The sequence below is a fragment of the Branchiostoma lanceolatum genome, chromosome 10, assembly GCF_035083965.1.
Source record: "Branchiostoma lanceolatum isolate klBraLanc5 chromosome 10, klBraLanc5.hap2, whole genome shotgun sequence".
NCBI lineage: Eukaryota > Metazoa > Chordata > Leptocardii > Amphioxiformes > Branchiostomatidae > Branchiostoma > Branchiostoma lanceolatum.
Window position 1 is genome coordinate 3,721,105 of NC_089731.1, and position 18,714 is coordinate 3,739,818.

Genomic DNA, 18,714 nt, shown 5'->3' on the forward strand with positions numbered 1-18,714 from the left:
CCGAACCCTCGCGGAACCACGCGAGATTTCAATCATGTTGTAGCAACAATCTCGAAGGAAGACGAAGTGAAGTTGCGGAAGAGGTTGTCATCAGGTAAACTATCGGCGTTTTAGAGTCTTTAACTTCGGTTGAAAAGAAGAGAGCTTCCCAGAAATAATAATCTGATCTGTCAGAAGGTGTGCTTGTGTTTTAAAGCCCTTCGCGACATGAATATGCGTCGTTAGAACAGTTGCCTAGTGACAGCTGTGTGGGGAGGGGGGCGTAGCATCGAAAGCTTTTTGGGGGGTGGGAGGTAGTGCTGCGTACCTAAACGTATCATCAGGTGCAGGTACAGGTCCCGGTACAGAGGTTTAGGTACAGGTCTGTACCTGTACCTAAACAATTTTACAAATTGACATGTTTTCTTCTGAACTTCTTCAATAAATGACAGAAATATTAATAAGCTGTTTACAACTTGTCAGCATCTTTATTCAAAGAATATATATAACTAGGTCCCAACCCTACCGCCAAACTCCCTTGGCCTTGCTATCAAAACTCCCGGCCCTCCTAAATGATCTGTTGCAAATTAGTAACGCTGTTCCAATGTGTCACTTTGGTCATGTTTGGTGTTGCATGAGGCTATGAGGTTATAATTAGGATATCAGTCACAAAATAAGCATAGACTTGGTGAAGATTTATATCAATACAGTACCGGTACTTCATGATCCGGTATTTTGGACCTGTACCTGATCGATTTTCACGGTACAGTACCGGTACACAGTACCGGTACACAGCACTAGTGGGAGGGTATTACAGTTTGCTCCAATGATTATAATACATGCATTCCTATGGGGAAGTTGACAGAAATTAGATGTCATTATCTCAGGAGCCAAATATTCTAACCAAGAAAACTAACCTTCAAATTCTATCCTGTGCTGTAGACTGTCATCTATCAGAATGACAAGAACTTCTATACGGCTATTCTCCGGGAAAACACCCCAGAATGAGAGCACTTGAGTCAGTTCATTCAGGGACCACCCCTCCATCTCGCAGGGGGCCAGAAGACAAAGTCTATCTGACAATTTATATGTTATTTCCAGGTAAAAAAACAACATCCCAGGCCCACCATGAGTAACCCAGGTGCGATTCTGGACCGGTACAAGGAGGTGTGTAAGGCTGAAGGCATCCCCGCCCACAAATACATCATCAAGGTCTTAGGGAAAGCACAAGAAGACGATATAAGGTAAATATTTTTGAGTTCAGTCATTAAATTTTACCCTACATTACTAGTAATAATGGCTTGAAGATACACTCACTAGTAGTATATTGATGATATAGCACTGAGATTTCAGCCTCCTTATGTATATATCTATATATATGTAACGTTACTAGTACATGTAGTACAGACCGCATCAGCACCACAAAGAAACAACAGTATGGGTCCATGCATGGGAACAAAACTGTGAATATTAATAACATCCATCTGTTTGTGGCCAAAGCCACCCGTTTGGTCTCCTAAGTCCTAGGGTTACTGGACAAAACCTGGTACTGCATAAAAATCTGCTTGTCTTTGTGTTTCTGTCTGTGGATTTCTGTAGTGCAGTTTCTGTATTTTCTACCAGAGGGTTAACCTGATCACCAGTCTCTACAGGTCGGCTTAGCTATAGGGGTGTTTTACCAGACCCAGTCTGTTATGCATTGGCCTGTATCTGTCAGCCTGTCTTCTTAGCTGTCGAGTTATCACCTCCCCTCTTCGGGACTGAAATGATTAAACCAAGCCTGTAAAACCACCCAAGCACGCTAATCTGCCTGGGCAGGCAGGAATCACTCCTAGTGCCATAGAGATATCAGGGAGCTCCTGATGGGATGGTTGTAAACCAGTGAGGGTACCAGAGGGCGCTTACCATTGTTGCCTTGTTCCCATCCCAGCGAGCCCAGTGATGAGATGACCCTTGACCTAGCGGGGAACAACAAGCTGCTGACGGACACGCGGCTGGAGGACAGGGACATGGTGACGCTGTGCCAGACCTTAGCCAACAGCACGTACGTCTCCAGCCTCGACCTTAGGTACAACAACATCACCGACGAAGGAGCAAAACACCTGGGGAAACTCATAGAGGTGAGGTAAAAGGAAAGATGGCAGGGTCTTTCCCTTAGATTATCTTTGGTTATCCCTGCAAACCCATACTCAACTCCTGGTTTCCATCTCTACTTTTAAATTTATTACTTCAGCATAACTCTTGTATTGTTTATCACTTATCTGTGTGTGAGTGTGTGTGTGTGTGTGTGTGTGTGTGTGTGTCACTGTCCGTGTGTGTCACTGTCCGTGTGTGTCACTGTCCGTGTGTGTCACTGTCCGTGTGTGTCACTGTCCGTGTGTGTCACTGTCCGTGTGTGTGTGTCCGTGTGTGTGTCCATGTGTGTGTGTCCGTGTGTGTCCATGTGTGTGTGTGTGTATGACTCACTTGGGTGCTATGAGTGTGTTAGGCTAGTTAGTTGAATGGTATGTATAGATGATCATGATAACTTGAATATTGAATGTGAATATTTCTGTTGATACAGACGTCTGTTTCCCTGCGGTTCCTGAATGTGATGTGTAATGACATAGGACCTGACGGTGCTGAACACATCGCCAGGGGGCTACATGTAAGTTTCCTTACACTCATGGTGTCTGATCTTCTTCCTGTAAAGCAAATGATTACAATTTCTCCCAAATTGAGTATAGTCTGAATACTATGTATCTTACACTAACAGCTCAGGCTTGTGGTGTTTTACAACCAAGTGTTTTATTTTAGCTGACGTTTCAGTGACCGTCTGGCACCTTTTTCAGAGCAATACTACCTGGTGAAGGAGACAGACGGTCACCAAAACATCACCTTGTATTAAAAACTTGTTGCATACAAAAAACTTTGTTATTCCAACCTGAAAACACTATTCGCAGAAGGCATGTGCTGTGCCAAAACAAATTCAGTGCTTTTTGTAAAATGTCCATGATATTGACAGAATAACAGAAAAAAAGGATGGATCTATTGTTTTACCAGATTGGTTTCAATTAAATCGTATCGCAAAAATCCCAGTTTTACTTGAACTAACATTATATCATAGGATTAAAGTTTGTACACTAGTACTCCGTGTTCATGTTGCTCAAGCTGTGAGCAGTATGCGTCACCTCAGTTGAGAATGACTTCTGATTATTAATTCTTACAGACCAACGAGACCCTGACAGAGTTGAAAGTGAACGGCAACAAGATCGGGAACAAAGGAGGGATGATGTTTGCCTCCGCCCTGCAGATTAACACTGGTGTGGAACAGCTGGATCTGGGGGATGCCGATCTGGTATTCATTTGTTTCTTACTTTTTTATTTGTAGACTGGTTAATGTGCCACTCGTAGGTTGGATGTAGGTTTTGACATGGTTGACAGCTTTGTAAGTTACTGGCTGTTATGAATGTAAGGTTAACACTGTATCTGTATCTGTATAAATGGTATAACTGCCCTTAGGCATAACATACCAGGTTCTGTATCTGTATTTATGTAGCCAGTATAACTGCCCTTCTGTGCAACACAGCAGCTTCTGTATCTGTATCTATATAGCAAAAATAAACACCCTTCAGTGTACTTGTAACACCCCAGGTCATTCTGTGTCTGTATAGACAGACTAGTATAGACTCTTTGGCATAACACACTGGCTTATCAGACATTGGGCATAGCATTAGCTGGTTTATGATATATTACACCAAATGACCTGTACATGTCACACCTGATACCAGGTGGCTGTTGTGATACTGTTGCTAGTGCTGGTTGGTTGGCTACTTACGATGACTGTTTTTCTTACATCTATGGTTCTCTTAAATGTGCAGGGCACAGAGAGTGTGATTGCTCTGGCCACCATCCTCCACTACAACAAGTTCCTGAAGGTCCTGAACGTCAACCGACCGCTGCTTTTCACTCATCAGGTCAGTAATGACACTGTCACAATGTCTATGTGGAAATGTTGGCTTCTACAAGTTTGGTGGCTGCGGGCCAGTGGAAATGATGATTAGGCCATCACATGCATGTCCTTGTGTGCTGGCATGGCCCCATTGTGTGCTTATTAGATAATGCCAATCTGGAAATACAGTTAGAAGCATTTTTTTAATTTAGACCTGTCCAGAAATCAGTGGAATGTTTTGATATTCAGGGACAGCAAAAAGTAAAAACTACATATTTTTGTATCTTCTGTGCTGTACATGCTAACTGTCTGGTTATGTTACGTTACGTTACGTTATGTTATGTTACGTTGTGTTGTAGGAGGAGACAACAGTCCACATGGCGAACATGCTGAAGGTGAACACCACTCTGCGTGAGATCCACCTGCAGAAATACGACATGCGCGACTTCGGCACCGAGAGACTCGTGGAGACGCTACGGGACAACATGGCGCTGTCCTACCTGGACCTCAGCTGGTGGGTGATAGACAGCAGTATTATTTGCTGTGAAAAGTGTCTTGTTTGTTTGTATTGCATACCCGATAAACCGCCTCATAGCGTAACACACCATGTTTGTACTAAAAAGTACAAGATGCATATCCAGACAGATTTGTTTGATCCACTCACACAGGGAAGGACCCCTACTCTTTTCAATAAGTGTGGTGGTACCTTTTACATGCTTGAGGTGTAGATCTGCTCCAACACAGGACCTACATTTTAACATATATATATATATTTCCTATCCAAAGAATGTCCCTAACTGAAGCTAGGTACTCATTATAACTTGAGTAAAGTGAGAAATTCATGCAAGGGAACAACGTCAACGGAACAAACATCCTAACCATTACACACCTGTCCCCACCTGCAGTAACAGAATAACCTTGGACGGTGCCAAACACTTAACCATGTATACACACACGTTTCCGCCTGCAGTAACAGAGTGCCAAACACCTACATGTACATGTAGTAACTGTTACATACCTATTGCCACCTGCAGTAACAGAATAACCCGCGACGGTGCCAAACACCTGTCGGTGCTGCTGAAGAGGAACACGCCGCTCCAGGTGCTGGACCTCGGCTTCAACAGGATCGAAGACGACGGAGCGATCTACCTGAGCGAGGCACTCAAGCACTTCAACACAAACCTGCACACGTCAGTATACACAATGTAGACCTAACAGTTACACTAAACTTGCAGAACTTTCAAAGATGTTAATTGATTTCGTTTTGGTTAAGCTTCATTGTGAATGTGTATGATTAGTTGCTTTGATCATACTTGGTCCGTTATGTGTAATCTCTAAACTCCAGGCTTGCAGTGTTTTAGTAGAACCGTTGGTTGTTGAAATTATTGTCAATTCTGTACACCTGTATTGTAGTGTTTTTGATCAATCTATGTTTCTTTCTAACCCCCTGTTTGACACGTAATTTGTTGATTTAATGTACCGCTGTCCTTTTATCATATGTTTCTTTTGTTATGCACTTTGTTGCTTTTGGTGTCTTGTAAGCCCATATGGGCTTGCCACATAACGCACAACTCAAGGACACATGATTAAAGCTTCATTTATTTTTCAAAAATATTTCTTATAGACTGGTACTTTCGCACAACTGTATCCGTGGTAACGGGCTGGTTGCCGTGGCTGACTCCATGAGGACCAACAGTACCCTGTACAGCGTGTTCATCTGGGGCAACGAGCTGGAGGAGTCTGCATGTGTGGTGAGCTCAGGGAAATTTCTTGGTGTGATGAAAACTGCTTCTTTGGTCTCCAGAAGCAGTTCATATTTAACATTAAAGAGCCTTATCGAGTTGGAAACTTGTTTAAGTTTGAAAAGATTTAACAGAAATGATGTACAATAGAGAATACTGGAACTTCACACTGAACTTTGTGTATGCTCAAACCTGTTAAGAGTATGAAACCTGATGATGATGATTAAAACTGTTTAAGATGGCAACATTGTACATGTAGGTGTGTGGATGGATTAGGTTTTTGTCCAAAAAAACCTTATGCTTGCACATGATAACTTAATACGTTGATGAAGGTTAGACATCCAGGTAATAAGATACGCCAAAGATAATTACTCAAGCAACTGGAAAATCTTATCCAGTTGCTTGAGTAATTATTTTTGGCGTATGATAATTTAATGTTAGCAATCACAGAATATTTCCAAAAAGATCATCTGTTACTGTACATAACAATGATTATAATACTCTTACTAATAAATGTCTGACTGTAAAGCCCTTTTTCCTGTACCACAGCCCTTAATGAAAATGGTCTGATTGTAAAATCCTGTTTTTCTCCGTACCACAGGCCTTTAATGACCTGATAGAGTCCGCGAGGCTGGACACAGAGCAGACAGATGTGCAGCCGTACGTGGTGGACGGGAGAGTCTACCTGTCAGAACTGTCCCACGGTATCAGGAGGCACTACTACTGGACACCTAGCTATGGGCCGGATGTGGAGAAGAAGAAAGATGATCTGTTGATGTGATGTCTCCCCGCCAATATTGTATGATACGCCAAAAAGCCGATTAAGAAACAGAATATTGTATGATACATAATGGATACAGAATATTGTATGATACATAATGGATCCAAAGTAGAGAACAAGACAGACTGATGACTTGATCCGTTGGTGTAAAATTATACAAAGTTTCTACTAGATCTTCTTCAGAACAGTGTACAGTAAGTTAGAGGTGTAGAAGAGTAAAGATGATCTTTTTATGTCATTCGGTCTTAAATTCAACTACACTGTACATACTATGGGTCCATTGTAAAGAAGGCTTAATGATCTATTGGTGTGAACTACAAACTAATACAATTTGTTTACGAACAAGACCCATTGTATAAAAGGGAATCAGTTTGTTGACAGCTATGGGCCTATGTTATGTCTTCTTACCATGTACATGGATGTTTTGGCCTGATATAAAGAATAAAGACAATATCTAGTTATTGATGTTTCTGTTTCTGTATCTGTATCTGTTGGCACATACCATGCTTGTGTTGATTCAGGCTTGTAGATTACAGTGTTTGGCAGCAAGGAGAAATGTTTTAGATATAGCTGGATGTGAGTTGTTTTGGCTGTCTATTTTGAAAAGTTCCGATGTTCATATACAGACAAATGGGACTGTTGTAAATATTCTGAATTCATCTCATAAAAAAGGATTTAGACTTGTAAATAAGACAGACAATCATACTACATGTACTATATATTATATATCGTGAAACTTCGGGTGAAATCAAAATCAAGTTTGGCGAGATCTCTGTCAAGGAGTGCAGATTTTCAGTGCCTTACAATTATTTTACATATAAGGAGAGATGCTGTATGTTGAGTTGATTTCATTTGATCTGTTCTAAACAATAGATGGCGATATGTAAAAAAAATGTATGGTCCTGATTTCAGAGCTTCTGTGGTTGATGATGTAAAAAGGTTTTCGGGCTACATACAGTTTTGAAGGCTTTGACATCAGTGCTTTCACTACCAAAAATCGTTTTTCTTTTTTTTACGAATATCATAAACTTACGTTTCCCTGAGACTGAATTTACAACATCAATAAAATAGTTTTTTTGAACTTAGAGAACAGTTTCTTTGCAATCTACTAGTACAGATAGATCTGATTCTGGAGACAAAAGTACTTCCTCTTCAACGGATGTTGTTATGGTGCCTGTGACGTCACCGTGTCCCGGACGTAAAACGTCGCCATTAGACCATTCCCACCTGTCTGTGTTCCGAGTGTGGTCTTCTTCGCTGGATGTTTTTCTACAACAGGAAGATAAACATATTAGTATAGATAAAAAGCTGCAACTAACCGTAGATGTCAAAACTATGCCTTGCATATCTGACTTGGAATGTAATCAAATATCTGATGAAAATATCTCTACTGCATTGTGCTGATGTTTTCCATATAATGATTATACTTCTAAGAATAACTTATTTTCAACATCGTACTTTTACACCCAGCATCGTCATTTTTGACATGTGTGATTGTGTGATTACAACACAGTCGACTTATTGTCGGTCAGATCAAAAATTAAGGCCTCTTTCCAAGCAAACGTTTGCGCAAATATGCAACTGGTAAAGGAGTATTGAGTACATGTTGTCGGGTTTAAAACGATTTTTAAACTTTCGTTAATAATGTCATCAGGTTGGTGAATGACCGCATAAAATTCTTTCTTCACAAGCAAGGAGCAACATAGCCTGAATTCAATCAAGCCTCCTGTGACCGCTCGCCGCCCTGTAATGGCCTTGCAACCCAACCCGCGGGGAGGGGAGAGAAACCCCCGGACAGCTGGAGTTTGCGTCATACAGACTAACACTTGCACTTGATGAGGAGTTCTGGGGCTTCCCCATCCATGTGCAAGCACGTCTAACCCTCAGATGATGGGGAACAAAAGACGTTAAATTGGATAGAGAGAGAGAGAGAGAGACTAGGAGCAACATACCAGCCGATGTTTCCATGACTACCTGTCATCTTCTTAAGGGTAATAATGGCCGATTGCATTGTTGCTGAATAATATCTAACAGTTATGTGACAATGCAATTGGGACCACATTGTTAGCAGCGACACCTAGCTGCAGTGCAAATTGAACAAGGTCACATACCAGGGGGCCCAAAATCGACCTTGAATTTCGGCTTCACAACACCTGCCCACATACCAAATATCATTGTAATCCATCAAGAGGCTCTTGAGTTATGCTGACTGGAGTGGTGCGGAAACACAAACATACACACCCAAAACAATATCTCCATTTTTCACGGAGATAATCATCATTGCCCTGAAGATGGTGACAGACGGCTGTTATGTTACTCCTTGGTTCTGAATAAAGAGCTTTGTCATTCAACACTTGCCTGTTTTCTAGCTCTTCCTTAATCTCCCTCCGCCTGTCCTCCGTGATAGGATACTTCCAAATTAACCCCACACAGAGGAGAGAAAAGGCTGCTGGGACAACTGAGATGAGCATCCTTAATGACGTGCCCACAGACTCGGGCTGGACACAAGATCCAGTTTTGTAGCCTCCGATTCTGCATGGAAGAGGAAAACAAGGGACGATGTTCAGTTCAGTTCATCCTCTTTTAGAGGTGACACAAGTGTTTCCACAAGTTCCTGTCGCACATGACAGATCGAAGTTCCTCATCTTCAAGGCCAACATCCTCTTCGATCACTTCTTTTAGTGTCAACTACGGGCGACCACGCCTTCGCCTTTCGTTCGGTTTCCAGAGGAGAGCCATACCCGCCATTTCCTCGTGGCGCATAACATGGCCGGCCAGAGACAACCTAGACAACCAAGGACGATGTAAAAGCAAGGAGTAATAAACTCGTTCTCACTTCCGAGTACACGGGTGAACTTAGTGTGGGTAATACGTCACGGGTGAAGGCCCCCGAAACACGCCTTCACATTGTTAGGCTTTCAAGTTATGGGCCTTTCACATTTGACATATTACCCACAGTTCCTTCGCCGCGTATACGTACTAGGGAGTGTGAATGAGCTTATTGAGATACAGTAGGGGACAGGCTTTTTAGCGAATGCAGGTAAGAATCTTCAAGTTCGCTTTATTCAACTTCGGATCGATGGATTGGCTTGAAACTCAGGATTAATTAATGGGAGCATAACCTGAACATATTCCAAGCAAGAAAAATTAGTTTCGTGCAGCGCGGACTTCGTCAGAGTGGGCGTTTGTGGGCATTCGCTAAAAAGCCGATGCGGATACAGTAGCTGTGATACTGAAAAAAAGTCCATACATGTATGTGTGGCTCAGGAGATATAGAAATGGGTAAGACAGCAGTCAAAACATGACTTTTACATTCTCCCTTTTTTTTAAACATGACTTCTTTCCTTACTCTAGTGTAATGGTGGTCACTCCTATGCCTAGGGTCGAGGTTAGACTGAGCACGGACAGGGCCATGCTGAAGAACCAAGTGTCAAGTCGTCTGCCAGTTCGCAAGCTGTAGTCATCTATTACGTCAGTAAGCATTGTCCTGTGAGAAAACAAACAAACACTCAATCACCAAACAAAGCCTAAAGGTGCCCTAAGCAATTTCAGGGGGTAAAACTGGAAATATTCTGGATAAGGCGATATCTATGAAATCGACATTTACTTCCCCATATCAGCACATTTGCATCATTATTTCATACTTTGGGCGTTTAAAAAGAGTGCAGCAACAAGTCACAGAAGGGGTATCTTATTTATCGGTACTACCCAAAAACTTAAGGTTTGGCAAGACAAGCTTTTCTGTTAAAATCTGTCTCAGTCTGGCTAGCCTACTTTTTTTGCCTTTCTAGCCTACTTATCAGACGAATCTGGCTTTCCAGTTTTCACATGATGATTTATTGTACACGGTTTCTATTGTGATCAGTTTCTTATTGCCAGCCTCTGCCAGTACAAGAAACTGAGTGCAATACCTGCCGGACAGATCAATGACATCAGATCAGAAAATGGCTAGACTCGAAGTGCCTTCTAAAGGGGCTAGAGTCTGACTACATTCCACTCTGCCATATCACCATCAGCAAAAAGAGCATCTTCGTAAATATCCAGGGTCCCCTGATTTGTCTCGTTGACATTGTGTCCTTGGGAAAGGCACTTTACATGCATTTCCTCCACTTCATTCAGGTGAAAATGAGTATCTGTCTTCAATTCAGTTAAGGACGTCCCTTGGATAAGACGTTAAATAGAGGAGGTGCCTTGCTTGAGGAGAACCACACCTTGGGCACGAGAAAGAACTCACCACGCTTATCAAAAAGAGTAGGGGTCCTTCCCGGTGTGAGTGGATCAAATATATCTGTCCGGATATGCAGCTTTTACTGTTCAGTACAAACCTGATGTGTTACGCCAAAGAGGCAGTTTACTCGATATGCAATACATATAAAAGAGCATCTTCGTAAATATGAAGTAGACATTTAGATGCCTGTTACCTACCATGGTATGAAGAATCCTGCAGAACCTGCCATGCCGACCAAGACGCAAACTACCAACACAGGCACCGCACTTCTACTTGGAAGAAACTGAAGTGCCAGGGTTGTTGGAATAAGAGCCTGTCGGGAGTAAAACCTTTTATGTGAGTCAACTATAACAAGATATTACTAAAAATTACAACAACGTCGTAATTTTGCGACATGGACGTCGCTCTATACATTGTAATTGCGTTGTTTGAACGAATCATAATCACAGAAATGACTAAATAAATTGACTTTCAAAATTCTATTTTTGGGCCATGAAATTGCTCTGGGCCCCCTGTAATGAGGAAGAACTTAGAGACTCTTTGAACTGTCATGAAATGCTGAATCAGCTATTAGCCCCCATACTTGCTCTTGACACTTTGTCTAATCAAGCCCTCATTTATTTGTTATTAAGAGGTCCATCCTTTGTTTCGTCTGATTTCAATTGTAAAATTTTGGGCTTGACACAGGACTTTATTGCTACAAGCAAACGTTTTGAAACGTAGTACAGGTGTGTTATCATATTCATTGTTTGTTTGTTAGTTAGTTTGTATTGGACGACCGAATTGCTGTTTCTTATTATTACTGTATCTATTTAAGTTGTAATGTTTATTTCCAGAGATGATGTTTAATATTAGCGATAGCTAGAGTGCATCATCTCTATGTCCTGTATATTTTTCTGTTGTTTGATTAAAAAAAATGCTGAATCGAGTCTTACCAGCTCAAAGCACATGAACGGTATCCTCTTGCCAAACCTGGCCACTATCCTGCCAATAACAGGGACGGAGATGGCTGCAGAAACCTGTACGTCATACGTCATAAAATACGTCATAAAATACGTCATACGTCATAAAACGATCATCGTCATCTTCACAGTTCTTGTGTTGTTTTATGCTCTTAATGTCAATAGAATAGCTATAGCTCTTCAGCACATGCCAATGTACACTCTAAGCCAGTCTGCTTATAAAATTATTTGAATGGCATCCTCTGGACACCCCTCTTCTACACAGCGGTTACAGGATCCCAAGCAGATACGGTCCCCAGCCAAAAAACCTGGCCCCGATAAGTTGAAGCGTAAAAGACTGCATTAGTTTTGCTATATAGACTGGAGAACATTCACTCAAGAATGAAAATGCTCTTACCGAAAATGCAAGCATGCTGTTGTGGATCTGGCCTGGAAGATCTAAACTGTACTGCACGTAAAGTACCACCGCCCCGATCATTACCTGAAAAATATGGTGAACACAATCGCGAGTAAAATATCATCGGCTTCGGTCCCAATTGCACCGGTACCCGTCGGAGGTGTAGTCCCGGCCGGGCCCCGAAGCCACAAATTTGTCCCGGTGGCCTGACGGGTACCTGGTGGGGGTACACCGGGTCCCGATGTTCGCACGATTAGCTCACGGCGTCTATTTGTTACCGGGTCCCGCGTTCAATTCAAGTCCGAGTTGAATTGATTCGGGATCCCGGTCGGGCACAGAAATAGCTCGGCAACCGCAGGGTGTCCGACGGAGCCAGGTAGGGGTCACGCCCGAAAGTGCCAAAAACAGTCCGTGACCTACCCGGCGGGGCCTTTTTTTCCAATTGGGACCGAAGCATTATATACATGTGCAGTGTATTTCAACCTAGTATTGTGTCCGATAATACTCGAGTATTACTAGTAATAATGGTCAGAAATCACCAGTGCTGAATTGCTGCAGGGTTTACAATCACATAATAAAGAACAGATACATATCTGCTCCACACTTGCACTTTGTGAAACTGTCTGGGTGGCTGCCATTCGGCGCAGCAGGTTACCTCAATACGACCTTCCCCAACCGAATTCGGGTACCCATTCACACCTGGATGGAGGGATGTGTAAAGTGCCTTTTCCAAAAGCACAACATCGGGCCGTACCAGTGGTTTCGAACCCGGGACCTCTCGGTTCTGGGCGAAACACGCTGCCGATTGCGCCACACGACGCCACTAATACGAGACAAAGAAAGAACCCCAGGGGCCTGTTTTATGAGGAGGCTGGGAATACTTACAGCAAACGTAATCTGGACACAGAAAAATATCATCAACAGGAAGACATTAGGTCGAAACGTCCAAACTGCCCGGAGCATCTTAAGGAATGATTGGCTACGCTGTTGTCCAGAAGTCGTCGAAAAGTCTGAAAATAACAGGAATATTGAAATGAAAATTATTCATCAACTGTGTCTAGATGCAAGTGTACTTCGGAAGACCTGCCCAGTGCAATGGAGGATAGGGAGGGATGGAGGTGAAGGAAAGGAAAGTGATCTCGATCCAGTTTTAGCTCACTGAAGAGCTAATCTTCCACTGGTCGTGACAGAGAAGAAGACAGACGCCATGTACAGTATTTTCAGGTTCATTGTACCGGGGAAATTCCCCTAGCTCTTTTCGAATAGCACAATGAACAGTGGACCACGGCTTAACGTCCCGTCCTAAGGACTGCGATCTTTTCCGGTAGCGTGCATGTCGGGTGAGCAACACAGCCGGGATCGAATCCGGGGCTTCTAGTTCCAGAGGCAAGATCGCTAACCACTGGACTACCCACGCTACTTAAAGGGAAAGGACCATGAGTACCCGTGAGACCGTTACGATCAGAATGAGTAATATTATTCTAAAGAATCAATCTGAGATGGATTCTTTAGAGTAATATTACACATTATCATCATTTCTTATTGCCTCGATAGCTTTGTACAAATTGTATATAACTGTTTGTGACATGTATATTTGATCATATTTGTAATCATTTTAAAATGTAAGTGAACCATCTGAAATTCAGTGTGATTTGTTTTCTTCACCCTGCTTATGTATGTTCGCCTTTATTGTGATTATGATAAACAAACAATATATTATGAAAAAAAAACTACACTTAATTTCCGTATCTATATAGTAGGGCAGATAAATCTGCAGAGACAGAACAATTTGTAGATAGGTAATGATGAAAAGAATACCTCTTAGCTCTGTCGTTCCGACAATAATCGCAAGGACGCAGGCAAACATGATGACAGAAATAACACCAGCAGAGATCAGGTAACCAGTTTTCTACAGAAACATAAGCTTAGTCAGAGCTTCAACAGGAACAAAAACAATATTAGATTTGCTATCATAATCATAATTTCTGTTAGCTGTTTCGTCCCTCTAATATAGGAAAATAAGATAGAACACAATTGTGTCGAAATACAATGATAAAGGGCTGGGCTAAAAATTGGAATAAACAATAACCATCTGATATAAAGACTACGAAATCATTCCAACCATTACCATTGTGTTTTGCTAATGAACAGCTACTATCGAAATACTAACAGCTCTGTAACTTTGGCGTATCTTTCTGACAACAAGATGCCATTGATTTATCTATGCAGTCCTTAGCGTGCATAGTTTTGGACAAAACAAGTTTTCGAAGACGTGCAGTGATTTCACAAGTCGCCAGCGGGTGCTTGACAGTTCTTACCTCCTCTGCCAAAGAGGCGTGGTCCATGGTGCCGTTTGTACTGTTGGCAGTGCCTGTTTCGTTGGAAATGGCACACGGATCAATCTGGGCCTGGGAGTACGCACCGACGATTTGTCCATGTATCGTAACACCTGCTAATATTCCAATCAACCCAAAAAGTCCCCCTGCAACAACCAAATCGCTCATGTCAAAAGATATCACAACATTGAAAAAAAACTTTTTAAGTTCACACAAATAAGAAGAAAAAAAACGAAACTCACTGGTAACAGCTGACGCCAAGATAAAAATACAGATGAGCCTACAATTGAATACGTTACCTGCAATAATTGGAATACAATTGCAATATGCATTAGAGGACGATACATAATAACACAGCTGTTTGCACACTACAGCAATACTCACTGTACGCAGTTGCCGAGTCTCTTTCCTGACTGTCAGGACTTAGAAACATGACGTAGGTACGGGAAGACACGACGAGTGCCTGAGGAAACAAAACAATGAAATTATCAAGTCCATCCAGACATATCAGGAATTGCCAAAAATAATTACTCAAGCAACTGGATAAAGTTTTGAAAACTTTTTGGAAAGTTTTTTCAAAACTTTATCCAGTTGCTTGAGTAATTATTTTTGGCGTATCTTACTACCTGGATGTCTAACTTTCATCACCTCAAAAGTTCAACATAATACTACGTAGAACATAATAGAATGAAATCACATTCTTACCGTCTTAGAAAATATGACGACGATGTTCAGCACGATGTACCATACCAACTTGCCCTCCAACCCCACATCCGGGACATACCACAGCAGGATGTACACGGGAGCGATGAGAAGTCCGGCGCCCAGGATCCTGATTGGTTCACAAAACTGTCATAAGTTTCACATTTCCCATAATGCACCGTCTGGGTCCCGGGAATGAAGGAAGGAAAACGAGCCTGCGATTTTACAACAGTCTCTCTCTGCATGCGAAACGACGCGACATATAATGGCACGAACCAATTGGCACGCAGAAGACAACTCGGGGCTTCGTTATTGATCCCATTGCATGCTGAAAGACGCGGATGGCACTGTGGGTAAAGCCCCCTCTCACTGGACCCGCGGCACACTGGCGGCACGCTGGCGGCGTCGCTGCGTCCTAAACTGGATTTGTGTTGCCCTTGACTTTATAATGGGAATACCATTGAAAACGTACAAGTAAGACCAAAAAGACAACAAAACACACAAAGCTTAATGAAAAAGATTCGTTTTTTGTCGATGAAATTCGTTGAGTACTTTGTCAATTCGATCGGCCGCAGCGACGCCGCCAGCGTGCCGCGGGTCCAGTAAGAGGGGGCTTAATGCATGCAGAATGCAAACGCAAAAAAAATGCAATCAGCATCATTACCGTGACATGGCGTATGTGGCGCAAGCGTACTGTGTCCGGTCCAGCTTATGCTGTCATAGTGATGAATTGTTTTCTCCTTACATTACCCATAGTACATTTGGGTATGCTTTGTATCTCCCAGCCGTGCAATGGAATATATGATAAGTTCTGGGGTCATCCTACTTTTAGGATTATTGTCATATCTTGTATATCTTTTATGTACTAAGTATTTTTAATGTATTTATATGGTTTCTGCAGACTTAGATCATATCTTGGGTAACAATTCCGACTTGTTGGATAATAGTGGGCGAAAATTGTATCTATGGAATTGTATCTATAAATCTTTCTATTGAAACACATGAGCGAGTTGAGTTTACAAACTCCTGGCTTCCTGGATCGAACCCGGGCCCGCCAAGTCTAAAGGCCGCATGCCAGACTGACCGGTTAGACTGGCCAGTTAGTGGCACCCTACTGTTACACTATATGCATAATATATAGAGAGCTAGAGAGGGGGGGATATGAAGGACAATGTATGTATAGCTGCATTACTCTCATGTTCATTGTGAGGTTTAAGATAGAGGCGGTCAGTATGCTATGTCACATCATCATCTTGACTCGTGATAACGTTGACTCTTACCATGGTTTCAACTTTCCCCATCTTGTGTCCGTTCTGTCCATCAGCGGAAGTATGATGAAGTTACAGACGGCGTCCATAACCCTGCCGCTAAACACAACGGAAGTTCCATAGACAGGCCGGAGCTAAAACAAAGATGGCGGATGCAAACGTTCAAGAAATACATGTACTTTCAAATTTGGTTAGTAAAACGGACATTCTACAAAAGCCATGAATCATAATCCATGCCATTAAATATGTAGGGTGCTGCAACTTCGGACGTAAATTTATGAGTTCGACATCGCATTGCATCAGTGACGGTTGTCTAGAAAGCGTTGCGTTTTGACAAGTGATAAATAACAGTGGTGGTGCTTGAGGACTTGCCGTTGTGGAGTTGATCGTCCGTGGTTTTGCAGCCCCGTACGTACTCTCATCTCTCGGTTTCCAGTGATAATTCGGAGTTTTTCAGTAACGAAGTTGCCTCATTGCTGGGCTTATACGTAGTTTACGGGGCTCAGTATACGTAGTTTACGGCTCCAACCGTGTGTTTTTTCATGCGATAAAACGGCTGTGCGTCGGTAACGTTAAAGACCATTGCTGGACACCCAGATATGACAAAACCTCGTCACTGGAAGCCTAGCGATGAAGACACCTTCGATGCTGGACACCGAGTGATTACAAAGGAACCCGTGACCTCAGTACTTTTGCCGTTCGATAAGGTTAGGTTCCGGCTAGCCGCGGCGACTCTAGTGGGAAGACGTATTTACTTGTCACATATACAGTGGAAGACACTGTATAACATACAAGTAAATAGGTCTTCCCACTAGAGTCGCCGCGGCTAAGTTCCGGCCAGAAAGGTTCGTATTTTACGGCATTGCAGGGCTACGAAGTTGTATTGCACGGGGTTCCAGCAGCAAATGATTCGAACGCACTTCGCGTGCGTATTCTGGCTCCAGTGTAACTCCTGGGTGCCATCCTTATAATCTAGTGTTCGGGACTCCCATATGGGATGCCCGCAAATTAGGTAGGGTATTGGCACCCAGGCTATCTTTTGCAATTGATCGCTTCTGTGGTGGGTTCACGGAAGAGGCTGGCTTAAATTACCAGGCTTAGTCTGTTACCCTATCTGGGCCCCCAGGGGTATGCATGGGGGTTTGGCTTGTAATGGAATTTCCGAGAGAAAAACTGTGTCAATGGCAACACCAGCTGTGGGTGGATATTAAGCAAGGCAACAGATAATAATCATAAGGGTCTCATAACTGCTGAGGGATGGGGTGGGGGAGCAATGAAAGAAAATAACAGCACAAACAACACTATACATGGTAAAAAACACATTCACACATGCTAATCACAATAATACACAAGCCCATATATGCATGCACACTCAAAATTCTAAGTGTGAAACATCTGTTTTCAATTTGATGTGTTGGAAAACAAAGGTCTTACCATTTTACTAGTACCCCTCCCATTCAACGTTAACATTCGACCGGTATATTATATTGTGTACTTGGAGTTTCTTTAAGTAACGCCACACCCCCACCCCCCACCCCCACAGCAATATGATAAGTGTTGCCCTCCACCCAAGTCACCCTCAGCTGGGCTATTGACCCATTTTCCCCCTTTTACTATGCGCCAAATCCCCATGCATAGCCTTGAGGTCCAGAAAGGGTAGTCTGGCAGGGTAGCCTGCATTTTCCGCAAACCCTTCTGTGGCTCCTTAAGCCGGCGTCACAATTCATGCGAGCGTCGGCCGAATTTGTAGATCGCCCGAAGCTCGCCGAATTTCAAAATCGCCCGAGCGTCGGCCGTATCTTCCAATGAAAATCTCGGGTGACGTCCGTTCAACACTAAAAGCTAAAAATCCCCCATGAGATGGTACCATTTCTTGGACATGGACGAAGTCAGAAACGACTAACCTACTAAATGCCAATATTTGGATCAACTTTGATTTCTTAAAATCGTCCGAAGTCCGCGTAATCGACCGGACGTTGGCCGTACTTCGGCCGAAAATACCATTTTGGAGCTCGCCGACAAGTCGGCCGAGCTGAATTCTTGATTTGTGACGGGGGCTTAAGCGATCAGAGAAACAGACTGCATGGAGGGAGAATAGGATGATCTAGGATGGCTATTTGTTTCAAGTCATGTTCCCATCACGGAGGGCCTGCATGCCCCTTTTACGTAGAGCGTAATCGGCCTTTTTAATTTTACGTAGAACGTTGCCGACCACTCCATAATTTAGCGTAGAACGTAAGGGGGGGGGGGCTTTTTGAATTTAGTGTTTTACGTGGCCGGTGTTCAGGAATTATCGGTCCCCCAGGAAAATCGGTCCCCAATCCATGGTGGGCGTGGCCTAAAAAGTACGAAGGCCCACAGGGCCAAAGACATAGATATCATCCACAA

General features: G+C 42.9%; 2 protein-coding genes across 2 annotated transcripts; one reads left to right on the top strand and one right to left on the bottom strand.

Annotated features, from left to right (window-relative positions):
- The first annotated feature begins 11 nt into the window (after nt 1-11).
- LOC136443291 (leucine-rich repeat-containing protein 34-like) lies at nt 12-6,454 on the top strand. Its single transcript, XM_066440471.1, has 10 exons — nt 12-94; nt 1,081-1,223; nt 1,910-2,099; nt 2,543-2,626; nt 3,188-3,316; nt 3,840-3,935; nt 4,270-4,424; nt 4,945-5,100; nt 5,535-5,661; nt 6,254-6,454. The coding sequence occupies exons 2-10, from the start codon at nt 1,108-1,110 to the stop codon at nt 6,431-6,433; spliced, it is 1,233 nt and encodes a 410-aa protein (XP_066296568.1). The 5' UTR covers nt 12-94; nt 1,081-1,107; the 3' UTR covers nt 6,434-6,454.
- Nucleotides 6,455-7,598: 1,144 nt separating this feature from the next.
- On the bottom strand, nt 7,599-16,461 carry LOC136443861 (sodium-dependent lysophosphatidylcholine symporter 1-like). Its single transcript, XM_066441230.1, has 12 exons — nt 16,339-16,461; nt 15,062-15,188; nt 14,741-14,819; nt 14,339-14,502; nt 13,839-13,929; nt 12,906-13,030; nt 12,021-12,104; nt 11,597-11,680; nt 10,859-10,974; nt 9,783-9,920; nt 8,751-8,965; nt 7,599-7,702 (listed from the first exon to the last, which is right to left on the bottom strand). The coding sequence occupies exons 1-12, from the start codon at nt 16,413-16,415 to the stop codon at nt 7,599-7,601; spliced, it is 1,404 nt and encodes a 467-aa protein (XP_066297327.1). The 5' UTR covers nt 16,416-16,461.
- Between the last annotated feature and the right edge of the window lie 2,253 nt (nt 16,462-18,714).

Bases quoted from the DNA above. Each gene is read 5' to 3' on its own strand.
- LOC136443291 (XM_066440471.1), top strand. From the start codon at position 1,108: ATGAGTAACCCAGGTGCGATTCTGGACCGGTACAAGGAGGTGTGTAAG. The intron at 2,627-3,187 runs GTAAGTTTCCTT...TAATTCTTACAG, and splicing joins ACATCGCCAGGGGGCTACAT to ACCAACGAGACCCTGACAGA. The intron at 4,425-4,944 runs GTGGGTGATAGA...TGCCACCTGCAG, and splicing joins TCCTACCTGGACCTCAGCTG to TAACAGAATAACCCGCGACG.
- LOC136443861 (XM_066441230.1), bottom strand. From the start codon at position 16,415: ATGGACGCCGTCTGTAACTTCATCATACTTCCGCTGATGGACAGAACG. The intron at 13,031-13,838 runs GTATTCTTTTCA...TGTTATTTTCAG, and splicing joins CGGAACGACAGAGCTAAGAG to ACTTTTCGACGACTTCTGGA. The intron at 10,975-11,596 runs GTAAGACTCGAT...TACTCCCGACAG, and splicing joins CGTTCATGTGCTTTGAGCTG to GCTCTTATTCCAACAACCCT.